Here is an 18,393-nt window from a genome sequence, read left to right on the forward strand (position 1 = left end):
ATGGGTTTGCAAAAGGCCTGATACTTAACACTCTGATTAAAAATTCCTAAAAGCCACTTTATGGGGGTTATTTGCTAAATTCCGTTTTTTTGCAGGTCAGCATTTTAAAGGGGAAAACAAAATTTTAGTAGAAAAAAAACAGAAATTTTTCTAATTTTAGAAAATTGTTCAAATAAAAAAATACTCCATCTCAAACCTGCTGAGGTCATGTAGAAGTCAATGGCAGATGTCTTTTACAACTGGAAGATATCATGATCTGCGCTGGGTTTCATACAATAATCCGAATAATTTGTCGTTTTCGGCGGACAATCTGAAATCATGCAATTTGGATTTTTCTTGCACCAGATTTTTTTAAAGTTGATTTATTGATAAATAAGGTAAAAATGTGGCTGGGAGTTTGGTTGAAGTGGTTTTAATAAAATACTGAGAAATATTCGGATTTTAGTAAGACGCAGACCAAGAATAAGGTCTTCTATGCATCTTTGTGATCCAGATCTCATCTGCCCTTTGAGATTTTCCCTTTGTGACTTTGCCTCAAATCAGTGTAACATTTCTGGTAGCAGTCACAATCAAGGCTTACCCCGCCCCCCGCGTGTGTGCACCATAACAAAGGTGCAATGAAGGGGAAGCGGAGGTGCAGTTTGGGGCAGGGGAGGGAGGGACAGAGTAGGGAGGGATAGAGGAGCTAGCGACAGAGGGGGGTAGGCAAGACCTGCAGAGGGGAGCGAATCTGGACTAGGGGTAGGCATAAGAATCTTGGACAGGCATCTGCCCAGCAACCCCACAGCATTGCCCCCAAGGCAGGTGCGTCTTCTGCCTACCCCTAGTTCCAGCCCTGGCACAATGCTCAATGCACAAAGCAGAAATGAGGGTTGGAGAACTACAGGCAGTAGCAGTAAATCCTCCTTATACTTTTCTCTTTCATGATAAAGTTATTTTCAGGACTATACCCTTCTTTCAGCCTAAAGTTTTCTCTACAGGAAAAATCACAAATTATTCTTCCATGATTTTACCAGTTTTCCCAGCTTGGATGGGCATATGTGCTTTTTTATTTATATTATGCGATACAAATCATTCAGACAATCAGAATATTTATTTGTTCTCTTCTCAAAGAATAGGACAGTACTCAAAGCATCACAGCCAATGACCACTGGTGGGTTAAGAATGAACCAATCTCTTTAATCAGACCTTTAATCAAGTAATACCCTGCTACCCCAAACCTACTGAGGAACATTTAACTCAACAGATACACTGCTATGTCAGACCCTACTGATATCCTTTACTACTTGACTGAAGTATAATATATGTGTGAGAAACAGATCATTGTCCCCAAGGTTTTATTTTTTTGGGGGGAGGGGGCAGTAGTATAGAGGGCCCAGAGGGGTTCCTGACTGGTGAACAACATCAAGCTAATTGTGAAAAAGCTATGCTGTGGCTTGAGATGGCATTGCTTTGCCTTAGGGTGGCAGAGAGGGCTACAACACCCCTGAATGTACCGTAGTTCTGACTGATGTACAATATCAAGTTAATTATCAGAATCAGTTCATTATACCTGAGGTTTAGGAAGCCAGATAGCATTGAGGGCCCAGTGGAAAACGACAGGAGCATGGATCTCATAGAGAGGGGGAAGAGGAACCTGGGTCCCTCGCAAAAGACATTCAAGAGATGTTTAAAGCTTTTCAAGTAAGGTATTGGGCATTGGTTTCTCTACTCTAAAATGTCACAGTTATGGCCACTTCACATCCCTATTTCTGCTACAGATGACATGTTAATATTCCCGTCATTAAGTAGATACCTGATCTCTCCAACAGTCTGCAGAAGATGTTTGATCTCTTCCTTTAACTTCTTATTCTTTTCTTCACATTGTTTATTTTCCAATGAGAGCAAAGCAACATCATGAAACAGTTGGTTGTTCTCCTCATCAATGTCTTCCAAATTCCTCTTCCTGGGTCAAAAATACAATGAGATGAAGTATTGCTTGCTAAAATCACAGATACATTAGTACCTCAATCCTACCCAAGTACTTTAATCAGTAGAAACAATTATACCCCATCTGTACTGAGGACCTTTTATTCAACAAACACATTAATCTAGTTCTAATAATATAGCTATTCAAAAGAGGATAGAACATATAAAGATAAGCAAAGGTCCAGGATGGTATTCTTCTTAAGTACTGAGCAAGCTAAGCTCTGTGCTTGCCAAAACATCTTAATTTTTCAGGATTCTTTGAGTTCTGGCATGGTGTTGAGAGATTTGACCACCCTTTAGACTAGAGGAACAGAACTTTCAGGTTTTTCAGGTGATGTTGTGATGGCAAATTCAAATAATGCTTTTAAGAGTAGCTTGGATGATTTCTTCAGCAAGTTAAATAGCAAAGGCTACAGTTAGTTAGTATAGATATTGTAATATAGTTTATATATATGTCAGAGAATACCTAGGTATGCATAAGTATGTGTATATAATTTATATATGTGAGTGTATAGAAAGGGCTGTATAATCTGCCTTATAGACTCTAGCAGCAACCAAAGCACACTTCTGCAACTCGGTATAATGACGAGAACTGGTACCGCTAAATACCAGGCAGTGAGGGGTGGGCAGGCTTAGGCACCAATACTACTGGGCTATGTTTAGGACAGATTTGGTGGTATTGGGGAGAATCATACCATGAAAGTTATAGAAACCTTTAGGTGGGTACAGTCTGTATGAAAGTGTTACCTGAGTCTGGTGTTGCTTTTCTGCAAGTTGTGATTATGTTCTATTAACTGAGTAGCTTCTTCCTCCCACTGGTTTTTTTCCAACAGGAGAGATGCAACCTGTTGTAGTAGCTCCTCATACTCATCCTTACGGTTCTTTATAGCTCTTTTCCTGCAACAATATCTGAATATCAAGGTGAATACCAACAAACCAGAGATAAACATTATTATATAGGCCGAGGGTCCATCAGGCGATAAAAGGCGCATCTTGTTAAAAAAACGCTCCATTACAATGACCTGTAGGGAAACAAGAGATACAAAATTTATATTCCATAATCCGTGGAGTATATATATATATATATATATATTCTAATCAGATCATTGTTCATCTGCACGTGTGTATCCCTGCTAACCATACTGCACCCATTTAACAATCTCTGTGTCCTCACAGCTTCTTCCCTATAATCCATTCAACACGCCTAGTAACCTCTGTGCATCCTACTCCTTTGGTAGGGCAATGACACATGGTGATATTGGTGATAAATGCCTTGTACAAAGGCATTTTTAAAGGATTATGTGATTTGTGTATTCAGGGGCAATCCTGGTCCCTCCGCCACCTGAGGGAGCTTGCTGTTGCTGCCGTCCCCCTCCCACGTTCGCTCACCTTTTTGCACCAAACGGGGTCCGGGGGGGTCCACAAGGGCGGCAGATAGGGCCAGGACGTTAGCGCAGAGAGCATAATTGCACAATCTGTGCAAGAAAAGTCAAATTTCCAGTTTTGAAAAACAGAGATTTGGCTCTTAAGGTACCAGGAGTGGCACTCCTGGTACCCAGTGGGGCGCTGCCACCTAAGGCCTCATTGGCACATCGCCCCTGTGTGTAATTAAGCAGAGACAGTTCTCACTATTTTCTGTCGCAGGGTCATATATATATATATTAAAAAAAAAGGTTTATTTCAACATCACTCATGTGTCCATGAGTGGACACTCCATGTGGACACATGAGTGATGTTGAAATAAACCTTTTTTTTGATTGAAGATTTGGTGTGCTGGTCCACTTTGAACATTGTATACTCTGATTGACCAAGGAGTGCAGGTACTTTGTAAATAAAGCCACCTAGGTTATTGAGACCAACATTTAGGGGGAAAGCAAGGGTGCAGCAAGGTGAGTATGCGCAAGAGCTGAAAAAGGGTCTACTGTTCAAAAGGTCTATGTCTTTCATAAACAGATCCTAAAATGTACAGCCGCTAAATAGAGCTGATATGCGGCAGCATGTAAAGCTATTAGTGGTATATAGCAAGAAAGGTGTAAGATCGTTAAATCATTAAACATAATAACCGATAAGGAAACAGAGAAGCGGTAAAGTGTATCAATACGTATAATATATATTGAAGGGAGTCTGTACTTACGTGGTGTTTGGCGAGGCAGCAGCTTTATGCAGGATCTGTTTATGTACTAAGATTGATACATTGCACTACTAATCAGTACTTCTAGATAGAGTTCACTTGAACAGGATGTTCTTATCTTTACTCTGTATACATTGTTACATGTCACTATGATTGTTTTGGCAACATTGTACATTATTGCAACTTTACGGACTACTCCTCAGTTCCTGTACATGTGATGTTGTTTTCTGTCACCTTTTGTGTTTGCAAACTGTTTTTTGTATATTTCACACACTTTATTGTTGTTTTTATGTTTGTGTATTGCCCCACCCACATCCATGACACTCTATGATGTCACCCATACCCTTTTCCTGCCTTTGATGCTTTAAAATGGTTGTAATTGTTTGTTTCATTCACTTTGAGAAAGGCTAGGGACTAAGCCGAAACGTTTTTTTCTGTTAAAATAAAAACCTTTTTTTCTCCATAAGTCCTGTGTGTGCTAGCTTCTTTTGAGCCAATATATATATATATATATATATATATATATATATATGTGTATGTATGTATCTATATATATACAGCCGTATATGCACTTACTAATACAATTTTTACTTGTTTCACCAAAATTCCCAGTGTCGCTGGTCTTCTTGAATGCTACATACGCTTGTTTACCATGCACCTGGGTATTAAACAGTTAAAGCTGTGTGCCACCCTACGGACTATATATATATATATATATATATCACCATGTGTCATTGTCCTTACCAATTCTTCACCCCCCACACAACAACAATCTTCATACATTCACAGCCTTTTCCCTAGGTCTTTCTGCCCCCCACTGATTCCAGGGAACTTTCTTCCTATTTAAGTTGGCAGATGCATGGGGAGGACAGTGAGTAAGGTTAATTGCACCTACAGCAACATAGATATATATTCAGTTTTCTGTGCGTGTGTGATAAACATCATATTTGTAAGCATAAGCAGCAATTAACAAAACTATAATATGTATTCATTGAATTCCAAATGCTAACCTTTAGCTGACAAACCCGATCTGAATCCAATTTCCATATTCAGATATCAGTGTTATGATATAATAGCCCTAGGGACGGAATAGTGTAACATTTGGTTCCCTGTATAACAAAGAATGCCTAGGCAGGGCGGGGTTTGATCAGTTGCAGGTAAACAAAGTCACAGATGCACAGAAATGTTGCATAAACTTGTGCTGAATACAGTTTGTTGCATTTGAACACAAGCTGGTAGGTTACTTATCTCCAACTAGTTTGATACGGTATGAGGTTTCCTATAGGGAGACATGGCTCCCCCCTCAGTGTTAATGACCTGTGACCAAACAGGGAGAGGAAGCTCTTCAGTGCCAAATGAGTCTCTGCGTGTGACAGAGCTTTACTTAATGGCATTTATAGGACCTATGGCTGGCACACTCTTCTACCGGTAGCTCAGAGCTATCTGTGGCCTAAAGCTGGCTTATTTCTTTTGTTCACAAGACAACATATAATGACTCCCAGCAGCCTACAGAATAACCCAGTGCCCACCTATTCACATTCTAGCCAACACTTACCTGAAGGGAATATGTATCCACAGCTGTTATACCATTAAACAGGTTCCTGGGGGAAGAAGACAGAAGCTGCTAGACAGGCTCTTCCCTCAGGTTGTTCCTACCACCCTACTACTGAAACCAGTTCTACTGCTCCTGAACAAAGACAACTTACTTGTTGTCATTCAGGATTCCAAAATGCAATATGACTCCAAGCACTGGGTCTGGAATGGGAACCTGTCATTGGTTGCCACGTTTGCCTGCCTGCTGTTGGAGCATTTAAGAAAATATTCCTTTGTTGCTTCCGGGTCCTTTTGTAAATAACCAAGAACCATAAAAAGGAGAGACAGGTTTCTGAGCAAATAACACAATAGGTGGAAGAGAACCAAGAGTAAGCCAAGGTAGGGTTGCCACCCAGTCGGTATTTTACCGGCCTAGCCGGTAAAACAGGTATTGAGGCCGGTGCTGGTATTAAGATAATACCGGCATTAAGATAATAACGGCAATTACATGGCCGGTAATTTTTTGCAGGGAGGAAAAGCCACTTACTTTCTGTTTCGCTCTGTTTCTCCCTCCTCCCTCGCTGCCCCCTCCTCCTCTTCCTCCCTCCTCCCTCCTCCTCCTCCCTCCTCGGCTGCTCCAAATTCCTCAGCTTGTCTCGTGTGATTATGATGATTTGATTGTGTGGGCAACGTCAGCGTGCAGTCTGCAGGGGGAGCCGAGTGTGTGTGGGGCTGCTGGCTCAGTTGGACGAGCTATGACACCAGCTGAAAAGCAGTAACAGGGTAGCTCCATCCATGCAAACCCTGATCTCCATTGGGGACCCGTGATGTGTGAACTGATGTTCCCTGATGGTCCCTTTGGAAAACGAAGCACCTCGATTGCCATCCCACTAGTGATTTTTCATTATAGCTGGCAGGAAGGTAGGGGAAGGCAGTTCGGGGAGATTGTCGCCCCGAAGAAGAGGCCATTTGTCACCGGGGCGACTAATCGCCGCGACTCTGTCCGTGTGCCCTTACTCTTAAGATAGAAAGGGTTAGAGAGCCATATGCCAGCTCATCAGTCAGGGATTGTATCTTTCATGGCCTGAAGCCATTTTAAAGGCTTGGGGTCTGCAACCAAGACAAACTGTACTCCAGCCAGGTAGCACTTTAGTGCCTCAATGGCCTACTTAACAGCTAAGTACTCTTTCTCAATTACAGAGTAGTTTATATATCTGGGGAAAAGTTAACGATTTTTGTCAACCCTTGAGCCACCCTCTGAGGTGTCTGTCTGCAGAATTTTTTTTTGTGCAAAATCCAGTCTTTTTAAAGTAGGTACACATGACTAACATTTTTTAATGTGGTTACCATCAATTTGACCAGACTACCTTTGTTGGGGCTTAGTCTCAGTTTTACCCAATGCACACTTCTTGGGATTTGCTGTCAGGTCCAGGTGACCTTGCCAAGGTTTACTGTAAACTACAACATAATCAAGATAGGCAGCAGCCAGTGCTTAAATTGGAGGAAAAAGCCATGCCCACATTTGGTGTACACACCCCAATCAAACCACTCCCCATTTTACTGACAATGAAAATTTGAAATATAAATACATAAATAAACAGAGTGGCACTTCCATGTATAATTCCCCCAGAATGCCCATTAAAATGGCACAGTGGCAATTTCATGTATAAATACAGTATTACTAACATTATGTTTTTGTTCCCTGCTCTGCTTGCCTTTCCCTTTTATATTCTTATACATCTCTGTCTTGCTTTCCACTTTTGTCTTCTTTCTTTCTTCTAGCATTTCTTTACTTCTTTTTACCGAACTTTGCCTCTTCCAGTTTTCTGCTAGCACCCATCTATTCTTTTTATCTCCCATTTTTCCCTTTCTCTTTGGAATGTGACTCCATTTGCCCTTTTCAATCTCTTGAGGAAGTCCAGTAAATAAATAATGACTGCTAAAAGAAAGCCCTAACCTTGCCACGGGTACCATAAATCTTTTCACATTCCAGCAAGAATACAATGATCTCCTGTCCCTTTACTTCTTTTAAACTCCAGCCATTAATAGTGTGCACTTCTCTCAATTACAGTGCATGAGACAAGAACTACAGGTGCTCATGCAGTCCAATGCTGCCACATGCTGCACATGCTTACCGGCTGCTGTTAACTGTTTCAGGGGATTGTATATTTGCTGGCTATATAAACAGATTTTTGGCACCAGGTTTTTAGCTCAGAAAAAAACAATGGCTCCGGTATTCTCAGTCTCTGCATCCTGCAATTTAGTGAAGAAAAAAGGATGCCATCCCGCTGCATCCCGTCCCAATTCCAGCACTGACAGCAGCATAACTTGCACAAAAGCATAGCACTGTATACACCAGCCTCTGGAAGGTAGCAGAGGCTCCAAATCCATATAAGCCAAATGGCCAACTCCAAATTGATATAAGCAACAAGTAAATGCAAAGACATTATATTTAGACTTTACTTCAAGGGGAATCCACAAATAACCCTTTGTTAAGATGCCTCCCCACGGAGTCTAAGGGCTCAACTGCATGGGGGCATTGGGTAAGCATCACAATTAGGTATTACACTGACCTCATGTAGATTAGAACCAGCAGATCATTTTCCTGGGTTATTGTGAGCTGCTGACCCTTAATTACCGGGTGACTGCTAGCACTTTTAATGATGGGAAGATGCGTTCACAAATCTGCATAATCTTGGACAGGGCGAACAAACATGGTGACCTCATTTCTCCAAGACTTTAAGTAATTAACACAATAAATGTATTTACCTCTTGGAATCTGTACGCGCAGTTTCATAATTTACCTTCAGAGAAAAGGAATTGCCCTCGCACACCCTGGCCGTCTGATCAATGCGAATCCCCGGTGCCTGGTGAAAGAGGAATCAACGATCTCGTCATCAATGTAGAAGAGAAGTAATTCACTGGCACAACTTGGGTAATGCTGGCAGGGAGAACCCTTGCTAGTTTATTGCATCCGCAATAAAATAGCAAGGGTTCTCCCTGCCAGCATTACCCATGTTGCACAGAGGAGGGGGGAGTACCAAAGCTTACTGGATTGCTAAGGGCGTCCGGCTGGCTTGGTCTAGCCCTGAATTCATGTCTGGCAAAGTTGAGCAAAATGTAATCCTTGAGCCACGTTTGCCATCACCTGTCTTGTCTCTCAGTTTAGTCCTGAACAACATTAGGCATGATAGAAATTAAGACTATTTTTGAATATAAAAATAGAGTAACATTTTAACCCCAATAATCCAAACAATACTTTATTTAAATGGATTCCAGTGTGAATAAATAGAGAAGACTTCACTCGGCATCTTAGGGTTCCCCCTATCTATGAAGATACAACCATTTATAAATTACAGCATTGATTACATATCAGCCCAAAATGCTCCCCTTGGAAATGAAGGCTTGCCATAGCCTATGATTTAGTGTATGTTAGGCATGAAATGTGTAAGACTTTACAGATGATGTTACAAATAAAGATTTTTTTTTCAAATAGCCAAGCGATAAGAGCTGCAGTTGTCAGGGAGGCACTTGGCTTTCTATTCCTTTGTTTCAGTTTGTAGTGCACTGTATCTGAACTTTGCTCTAATATATATCCATAGACAGCACTCCAATTTCATTAAAACCATCTTTAATGTTTGCAAATATGAATAGCAGGACAGCAACACGATGCAACATTTCGAGTGGCACTCCAATCTTCGGCAAGCATAAAAAACCACACTAGCACATGACCTTAAATAGCCTGAGGTACAATGCCCCCTTGTGTTACCACATATTATTACATAGTATAACAATGTATCCATATAAACATGAGTTTCAGATACAAATATGTCAATATAATCTCCGAATAATTTCCTTTTGACTTCTTGAGTTAATTGTCCACAAAATGTATCCATAAAAATAATTAATTTATCTGGATTATGAAATGTCCCATCAAGATAATAACCCGCTCAACATGTTTGAATGATACCTGTAAAACATAAAACAAGTTTTTTTTAAAAGAATTTCAATAAAAACTGGCTCAGATCGTAGTCATGATTCAGACCTTGGGGGGACATACAGTAGTTCCTAATCTCCTTATCCAATGTGTCTCTTTCTTTCATTTCAGATACCCATGCAGATACGCTTTCAACATGCTGTTGTTCATTTTTAACTATACGTTTTACCCACATTATTTGTGACTTTGGTAGGGATTTATTAATATGTGGTGGATGAAAAGAATCATATCTAAGCAACGTATTTCTATCTGTATGTTTAACATATAAATCTGTTTCCAGGTAACCCTCTGTAGCATTTTTCACCATCACATCCAGAAAAGCAATGCTAACCATGTCACAATGTATGGTAAATTTGATACATGCAGTACATCCATTTAGTCTGTCAACAAAATCAATAAGGTCCGAATGTCGCCCCATCCAAAATGCAAAGATATCATCGATGTAGCGACACGACTGCCGGCGTTTTGTTGCAGCGCGTCGGATCGCACCAAAAACGTCCATGTAGTCCTACCCTAACTCAACAAATGTCTGATTCTTTGCTGGCTCAATGCTGCCGTCTCCTCTGCATATCTTGCACTAAGGAACAGGGCTGTATTTAGGTCTGATGCCACATGTTCTTCCTCCATAATGAACCTGACTACTTAGTGCAGATGCTGCTACACATGGCTACCTGTTCTTTCCTCTTTTATTTCCTGCAGGCAGGTAGGGCTGGACAGATGGAGGGACCAATACTAACTTGATATTGATGGAACCTAAATTTTTTTAACATGCAGCTGACAAAATCTGCTGCTTCCCAACCTAGTCCAAATCCCTCATACATTTATCACCCACTTCCAGCCCAATAATGACATAGGTGGGTGAGCAATTAAAGGGGAGGGGCACTATATAAAGTTTAACCCCCTGGATGCCCATCCTGCACCTGGCCTACTTTCTTGCCCCCAACCAACCCTAACTGAACCACAGGTAAACATGCAGTCTGACCGGTTTCAGGTGGACCACTTATCACTAGTATCTGAGTTTCCTTAGTTTCCCAGGGCACTGCATTTACATTTATGTTATGAATCAGACATTAATGTGAACACAAGATTGCGCTGTAACATAGTGTTTACAAGGAGGAGTGTAATATGGCTGGATTTACTTGATATGTGGGTCCAATAGCCTGTATAAAAGAACTTGCTTATGCCTTTATATTGTTGTGAAATTTATTGGTGACTTCTAATACCCTTTTTTCATTAGGAGGTTCATTATCCATTATAATGCATGAGTGACATTCAGAACTCCTGTATAACTCAGCCTGCATCCTTGTGCCTTTCTATACCCCTCAGTGACTTCTAATATCCTAATAATTTACAGTAGGGGGTACATATCCCTTATAATACATGAGTGATACTCAGAGTTCCCTGTATAACTCCTGCAGCCTTGTGCTTTTATATAGTCACAGAACCCCTCAGTGACTTCTGTATAAATGTGGTCACTTTTGTACATTATAGGTGTGAAACAGAAGGCCTGTCCCATTGTATCCACAGCTAAACTATCTAGGGAAGACCAACTATTCAGTATAAGGAGATCCCAGGGTGCTGCAAAATACTTTTAGTCAAGAGGTAATCTGGACATAATTACCTACGGTGTGTACAGTCCACAAGGACCGCTCACCCTGGTGGTCTAGGGGCCGGTGGGGACGCCCCCCGCATGCTGCTGTCTTCTTCCAGCGCCAGCACTCCTACGGCACACGCGGCGCGCACTTCCTGGTTTTACGCGCTGTTGTGTTTGTATGCAACACATTGCCCGTTGTTAGGTTCAGCTTAGTTGGTTCCTTGCTGTATATTCCTAGTAAACCTTTTCTGATTATCCTGGTTTTGACCCTTGCCTGCCTGTTTTGACCATTCTGAACTCTCCAAGCTGACCCTTGCCTACCTGACTATTCTACGCTCTCCAATCCTGATCCTAGCCTGTCTGACCATTCCTTGTACTCTGCCTGCACTGACTTGTCCTGTCTGACCATTCCTTGAACTCTGCATGCACCTACCCGGCCTGTCTGACTATTCTCAACTCTGCTTGAGCCCAGTCTGCCTGATCACCTTTGTCTGTCTGTCTGGCCTGTCTTCTGAGCCTGCCTTCCATCCAGTATCTTTGGTAAACCAATCGTGCCCCTTTGCTCATCCAGAACCTTTTGCTTTGCTCCTCTCCTCTTATTAAGACCTGGCAGCTGGCAGCATCCAAATAGCGGAGGACTCCTCCTGAAGTCAAAGGCGGCTGTTTTAGGCAGAAGAAAGAGCCGAGACCAGGGAGCCTAGCACTGGTTCTGGATTTAGGGTGCCGAATGTGACACTGTGTAAGGATATACCCCATGTACCAAATGGCTTAAAGGGGAAATAACCCCCCCCCAATAAGAAAAGCCCCAACTTACTACCCTAGGTAGCCCCCTAACAGCTTCCCCCGCATAGTTTGTTACCCCCTGAAATTGCCCCAACACTTTTCTCACGTATCGTTGCATAGTAAGTGCAGTTGGGCTCATGGGCGCCACCTTCCGGATCTCTGGTCTTTTTCAGGTCCTCTTCCTTCCCTTCAGAAATTTTCCGCACTTTTGCCACATGAGCAATATGGCTCTCACTTACAGAAGAAGACAAAGGTCCGGAAGGTGGCTTCCATGCGCTCTGCTGCGCTTACTCTGCACTGATACGTGAGCAAACTCTTAGGGGCAATTTCAGGGGTAACTAACTATGCAGGGAGGGGGGGAGCAGGGAGGGGGACTACCTAGGATAGTAGGTAGGGGATTTTCTTATGGGGGGGGTTTAGTTCTCCTTTAAAGGAGACCCAAGTGCTGGTACTTCTGTGCCATATGAATTGAAAAATGAACCTCAGTCAGACTGATCTCCTTCCTTTATTTAGTACAAAAGTCACTGTCACTTGTGCAACAGAATTCATGTTTATTTACACATCACACATTAAAACAAGGAAAAGGGATTTACTTACAGTAACAAAAACATACAATTAACTGGGTTTCTCCCCTTGCTATTTAGTATGTGCTTCCAGTACAAGACATGGTGCAGAAATCCCTTATGTAACCAGTACTTAGGGTTCCAGGCGTATTCAGTGCTTAGATAGTGTGTGGCCATGGATCGGCAGCAGCTCAAACTGTAGGTCAGAAAGTTCTGCTTTTTTACAGCAGTCTGAGAACCCATGGGTAGTATCTTCCCATCCACATTACTTTCTATCCCTTCTAGGTATTTTGAGGCATTCTCTTATATATATACATACTAGAACAGCTGCCTCCTGGCCACAGTTATAGGCAGCCAATTGTAAGCTTGTTGTTAGTAGAATTTATACTATTCTGTGTAAGTGAAAGGCCTGGTCAATGTGGGGGTATATCTCTGAGGCAATGGCAAATAGCTGATGACGACCAACTGCTCATGTGCTTGGGTGTAAAGAAGCTGATACTGCTTTGGGCAGCACATTTTAGTAACAGCACCTTTGCTCACCCCACTTACAGTCAGGCTTGTACAATGCCATTTCCATGTGTGTATAAGTGTACTGACATCTGACTGATTGTTATGACATTTGAACAGATTGACCCCAGAATCAGGCATATGTGTTGCAGGAATAGCCAAGTGAGCAGCATGCCTGTGTGCCTGAGAATGGAACAAAGTACTCAGTGCTCCCCAGCACATGTGCAAAATGGGATCATTACCTTTCAAAGCTGGTTGTTCAACTGCAGACTTGCAGGTCGGATATCCAGCCATAGCTTACATAGCATTATATAAGGTGATCATGTCACACAGACAGAGTGCCTGCAACGTATAGCTTCATTTGGATAATCCTATAATAAAGAACCACATGACTTTGGTGCAAACAGGTTTGGGTTGACTACAGCCATATGCATCTGGTTCTTCTGATTAATATTTAAATCCTAGTGTATATATTTTATCTGCAGCAGCCAGTTCCCATTATATATCTAATCACAGCAATACACCCAGCTCTGGAAAAAGTTCCTCTGTAAATTCAGAGAATGGGGACAGATGCATATTGCTTTCAGTGAATGCAACATCATGGAACCAACAAGCACTGTGTGAGCCCAGATCTGCAGGAGGTCCAAGAGCCACTAACTCTATAACAGACGTCGCACTCATCGGAACGCAGGACATTTAATCACAATGACAACAACCGACACTGAGATTTCATCAGAGCCAGTTGTAAAGGGACCAGGGCTAGGGCAGTCAGTAAGTTGGTGGCACCAAGAATACAAATCTCTCTATTTATTTACACATTTACATTGAGTGGAAAATGCTACTAAACTCTGCATGGAAAAGGTACAAATCAGGCTGTGACACATCAGTGTGAAGGCACAAACACAGCAATGTCCATGCGGGACAGGGACAGACAATATACAATACATTCAGTATTGAGACTTCAAGTGCAACAGATTCTTTCAATATATACCCACAATTCCTACAGGCTGGGGGCCTCTAGGGGATTCGCTTGGCATCAATCCAGTGCTCACTCTTTGTAGATGGTATCCATTCCCAAGTATAAGTATTCATGGATCCTCTCCTGTTGAGGTCAGTAAGATATAAAGGTTGTAAGCCAACAACCTTTTAATATATCTGCAGTGACTTATTCCAGTTATTATCTTAACTTCCAGTACCTTCATTATTTCTCCATTCAGATATTCTGTAAGAAGTTCTTCAGCAACCTGTAACTGGGAGTGCAGGGGAGAATGTGATGGATTGGAGTCCGTTGGCATACACACGGTTAACCATTACCAAGGATCTCTCATGGCAAAACAAGGGTGTGTTCTTCAAACAGGCCTGATGGGGAGAAATCATGTGATGCTCTGCCCAACAGTTTACGTTGTATCTGGATAAGAAGAAGCATCAAATAGATAAAAGTCTTCTCTTCCGGGCACAGCAGCAACATGGACTAAAGTGACTTCCAAAAGTGCAACAGAACAAATACATTGGTGTGGGCTGCAGGTCACAGGAGAGTTAATCTGCCAAAGCCACAGACATTCACTGGGACACTAAGATTAAAAATATATAAAACTATTTATATGAGCTAAAGTACAAGTGATCCCGAATTTTCTTCTCCCAGAATCACTTAGTTCTTTATTTCCAGTATGGAAGGGTTATGGTCCAGGATGGCCAAGATGATCTTATCCATGTACTGCCGTAAACGGTAGTTAATGTCTTCCTGTTCCTTTAAGGCCTCCATCAGCTGAAAGAAATAAAACAGAGGATATTAGGATTGTCTGTGCCATATATTCAGCCACTAACCAACTAGTTATGATTTAAGGCTGGGTATTAGGTCAGGATGCAATAAATTAGTCTTGGCTCCAAATGAAAGCAACATCCCCCCTTAAGGCATTGAACAAGTGCAAGAGTCACATTTCTGTAATGGGCAAAATGGGCACATTACATTTGTCAGATGGTTGAAATGGTTCAGACATTGAGAGAGAATTGGGGCTGGCCTCAGCAAACACCATGATGGTCACCATTGAGTAGCAGCAGCTTTACTCTTCCTTAACAGGACATGGATCAGTACTTAACACAAAAGCCTTATGTTGGGGGTATCCGGCCACATACCAAGGTTCCCGTGTGCCAGTCTGTATGTGGCACAGATGATTCCCATATTATCTCCAAGAGGGTTCTGTTAAGATTTCTGTTAAAGTCTGATCCAGGTTTGCATGTTAATTACCTCTACTCTTTGTACCTTTACTCTCACTGGGAGTTCTATGGGTGCATTAGAGCACAGCAGAAGGGATGCGAATACCATCTCTTAGGATATAAGCATTGCTGGTCTCTTACCTCATCCTTTGAAGCCGAGTCTATTTCTGCAGCCAGAGACTGAGCTTTGGACTGGGTTGAAAAGAGATGTTTTGCTTCATACAGACTAAGGCTGAGGATTTGTCCACCCAGGTCATCATTCTGGTCCCGGAGTTTCTGATTATCCTATGGACAGATTATCAGTCAGAGTTGGCCACCATCGACATGACTACATGTAACTATGCGATGACATGCACAGGAGGTCATCCACAGAAATATAAAACTCACCAGCTGTGTATTCTACTCAAACCCCAGCATTGCTGCAATCTTTGCTATGTTGTTGTTAGGGCTCTGTTTATAAGGTGTCCCATCATACACACAGGCTATATGCAGTTCTATAATGACTAGGATTGGCTGCTGGCTGGCTCATACCTGCTTTAGTCGCCTGATTTCATGCTCTAGTTCCACTTCCCTGGTCTTCACATTAAACTCAGAGAGCCCAGAAGAAGAGCCCCGACCACGGCCAGACTTTTCACATTCTAGTTTGTAGATCTGCAAGTGTTCCAGTTCCCGTCTCAAGTCTTCTATGAGCTGCCAAAAGGAAAGGGCCAAAGGTCATTAGATAGCAAAAAACAAAGTGCCCTCCATACTCACCCTCTACATTATTCTCCACCTCTGGGAGCACCAGATAAGTGATTTGACAATGCATATTTAATAATATAGAGCTCACATCCTGCGTGGCTTCTCTCTCCTTTTGGAAATGAAGGCGGTTCTGCCTCAGCTTGTCCATCATTTTCTTATATAAATCCATCTCATCCTTCAGCCGCAGGCTGGTGTCTTCCAGTTTGTCTGACATTCTCTGCCGGTCCTGAGCAAATGGAGAAGCATTTTTCTGTATAAGTCTGCAGGGCCGCCATTAGAAATCAAGGGGTCCTTACAACAAAATTTTCACCCACCCCAGCCCCCAAGCCCCACCCCAGATCCTGCCCACTCCAAACCACAGTGAAAAGACCACACAGACATCAGTGCTAAAAACGCTAAACTCCCCCACACACAAGTTATAAAAAGCCATTGATGGTCGGGGCCCCCCTATAAGAATGGCACCAGGGCCTCCCATAAAGGTTTTTATTCTTAAAAAAAACATTGGCACCAGGGACCCCCATAAAAGTTTTTTTTTTTTTTAAATAATTGGTAGTCAGGGCATAAGTTAAAAATAAAATATTGGCGCCAGGGCCCCTCTTACAAGTTAAAAAAAATTGGGGCCCCAGAGTATATTTAAAAAAAAACATTGGTGGCAAGGGCCTGTAGAGTATTAAAATAATACATTGGAGGCTAGGGCTTTAAAAAAATTAAAAAAACACACATTGGTGTTCAGTAGAACTGAACTCGTGGCTTCAGGACTTTCGGTCTTTTCGCGCCTTCAGGACTTCAAGTTCGGCTCTTTCCATGACTTTGGGTCATTTCACGGCTTCGGGACTTCATCAGGTTGGCTCTTTTTGGGAGTTCAGCGTTTCATCGGTTCAGCACTTCGGAAGAGGTGGCAAGTTTTCGGCGCTGCCAAGGGGGGCCGGCTGTGCTGCAGTTTTTGAAATAGCCGGGCCCCTCTTGCCAGCGCCGAAAACGTGCCGCATCTTCCGAAGTGCTGAACCGCCAAAAAGCCCGGTAGGCCCGGTACACTTGTACCCCCTGTGCCCCTCTGATGGTGGCCCTATACGTCTGCCCCCATATCAGCAGCAATATTCCATTTAAACATGGGGTGATTTATTTAGGGTAGGGAATCATGATGCCAAGTGAAAAGGGTGCTGGGCAATACACACAATAGATGATCCCAGCACAACAAATTGTGCAGTACACAGAAAGTGTATTCAGTACTTGCTCAGACTACAGTGCCCAGATCATTTGTGCACTCATACCCTACTTACAGGGAGAATATTGGTGCTGTGCCCTACACCTGGATTCCTCAGGTCAAACAATACTTTGGCTTTTCTGTGGCCACTTAAATGCCATAACCAACAATACCAGTATTTATTCTAGAGAAGTATAAGGGGAACAGACATGATATGAGCTTACCTCATCTATTTTCACTGTATGTGACTTTAGCCTGGCTAATGAAGTCAGTAATTCTTCATTTTCTTCTTCCAGCTCTTGAACCCTGAGGAGCAAAGGCACATGAGTCCAAGGAATGAATATCAAGCAGCAAATGGACCTGGCGGCCACACAACAGCAACATTCACAGTGAGTTCAGCTTTTCTGTTTGGATTTCTTATGCAGAACATTATACTCAGTTGGATGGATTTCTTAACACTTTTTTCAGTTTATTTGTTTTCGGATAGTTCACTAGAAATAAAGACTTTTTTCCCTCTACTTTCTATTTGTGGCTGTTTTTCTAATATTCAAAGTTTGATTTTCATGTTCTTATGATTTTCTAAAGCAGCTCTGGGGCGGGGGTCACGTACTCTCTACAATATTCTAAAATGATAAAAAAAATAAAAATGTGTCAATTCATTTTTGTCCCTGCTGAGGGGAATCCCTGAGTTTCATTAAAGGCAGCTGTTAGAATTGATACAATAGTTGCTGATATTCCACAGATACTGCTGAGACATGTATCAACTAATTGTATCAACTAAACGTAACAAATTGTAACAGTTCAAAATCTGCACCTGGATTACTGAGGTTACCAGTCTGAAACACCAGAGGCAAAAACATTTGGATTAATTTTTGTAGAGAGTGCTACTCTGAGAATTGGTTTTAATTTTTTAAATTATTTAGCTTTTTTAATTTTTTTTTTAATTTAACAGTTTGCAATTTCACCCATCTGGTTGCTATGGTCCAAATGACTATGTCAACCATGCACTAATCTGAATAAGAGTATGAATAGAGCATGAATAAAATGATGAGTAATAAAAAGTAGCTATAACAATAAAGTTGTAGCCTTACAGAGCATCTGTTTTTTAGATGGGGTCAGTGACCCCTATATGAAAGCGGGAAAGCGTAAGAAGAAGAA

General features: G+C 42.0%; 1 protein-coding gene across 3 annotated transcripts in view; it reads right to left on the reverse strand.

Annotated features, from left to right (window-relative positions):
• Window positions 1–12,492: 12,492 nt before the first annotated feature.
• Window positions 12,493–18,393, reverse strand: part of LOC108702867 (rab11 family-interacting protein 4) — a 44,774-nt gene continuing 38,873 nt past the window's right edge. For all 3 annotated transcript variants that reach the window (XM_041578154.1, XM_018238621.2, XM_018238619.2), the window contains 5 exons: window positions 17,460–17,541; window positions 16,120–16,257; window positions 15,822–15,980; window positions 15,432–15,575; window positions 12,493–14,841 (listed from right to left, as the gene is read on the reverse strand). In XM_041578154.1, coding sequence (XP_041434088.1) covers window positions 14,725–14,841; window positions 15,432–15,575; window positions 15,822–15,980; window positions 16,120–16,257; window positions 17,460–17,541 — 640 coding nt within the window. In that variant the 3' untranslated portion in view covers window positions 12,493–14,724. The remainder of the gene's footprint in view (window positions 14,842–15,431; window positions 15,576–15,821; window positions 15,981–16,119; window positions 16,258–17,459; window positions 17,542–18,393) is intronic.

The sequence above is a fragment of the Xenopus laevis genome, chromosome 9_10S (genome assembly GCF_017654675.1).
Source record: "Xenopus laevis strain J_2021 chromosome 9_10S, Xenopus_laevis_v10.1, whole genome shotgun sequence".
NCBI classification, from domain to species: Eukaryota; Metazoa; Chordata; class Amphibia; order Anura; family Pipidae; genus Xenopus; species Xenopus laevis.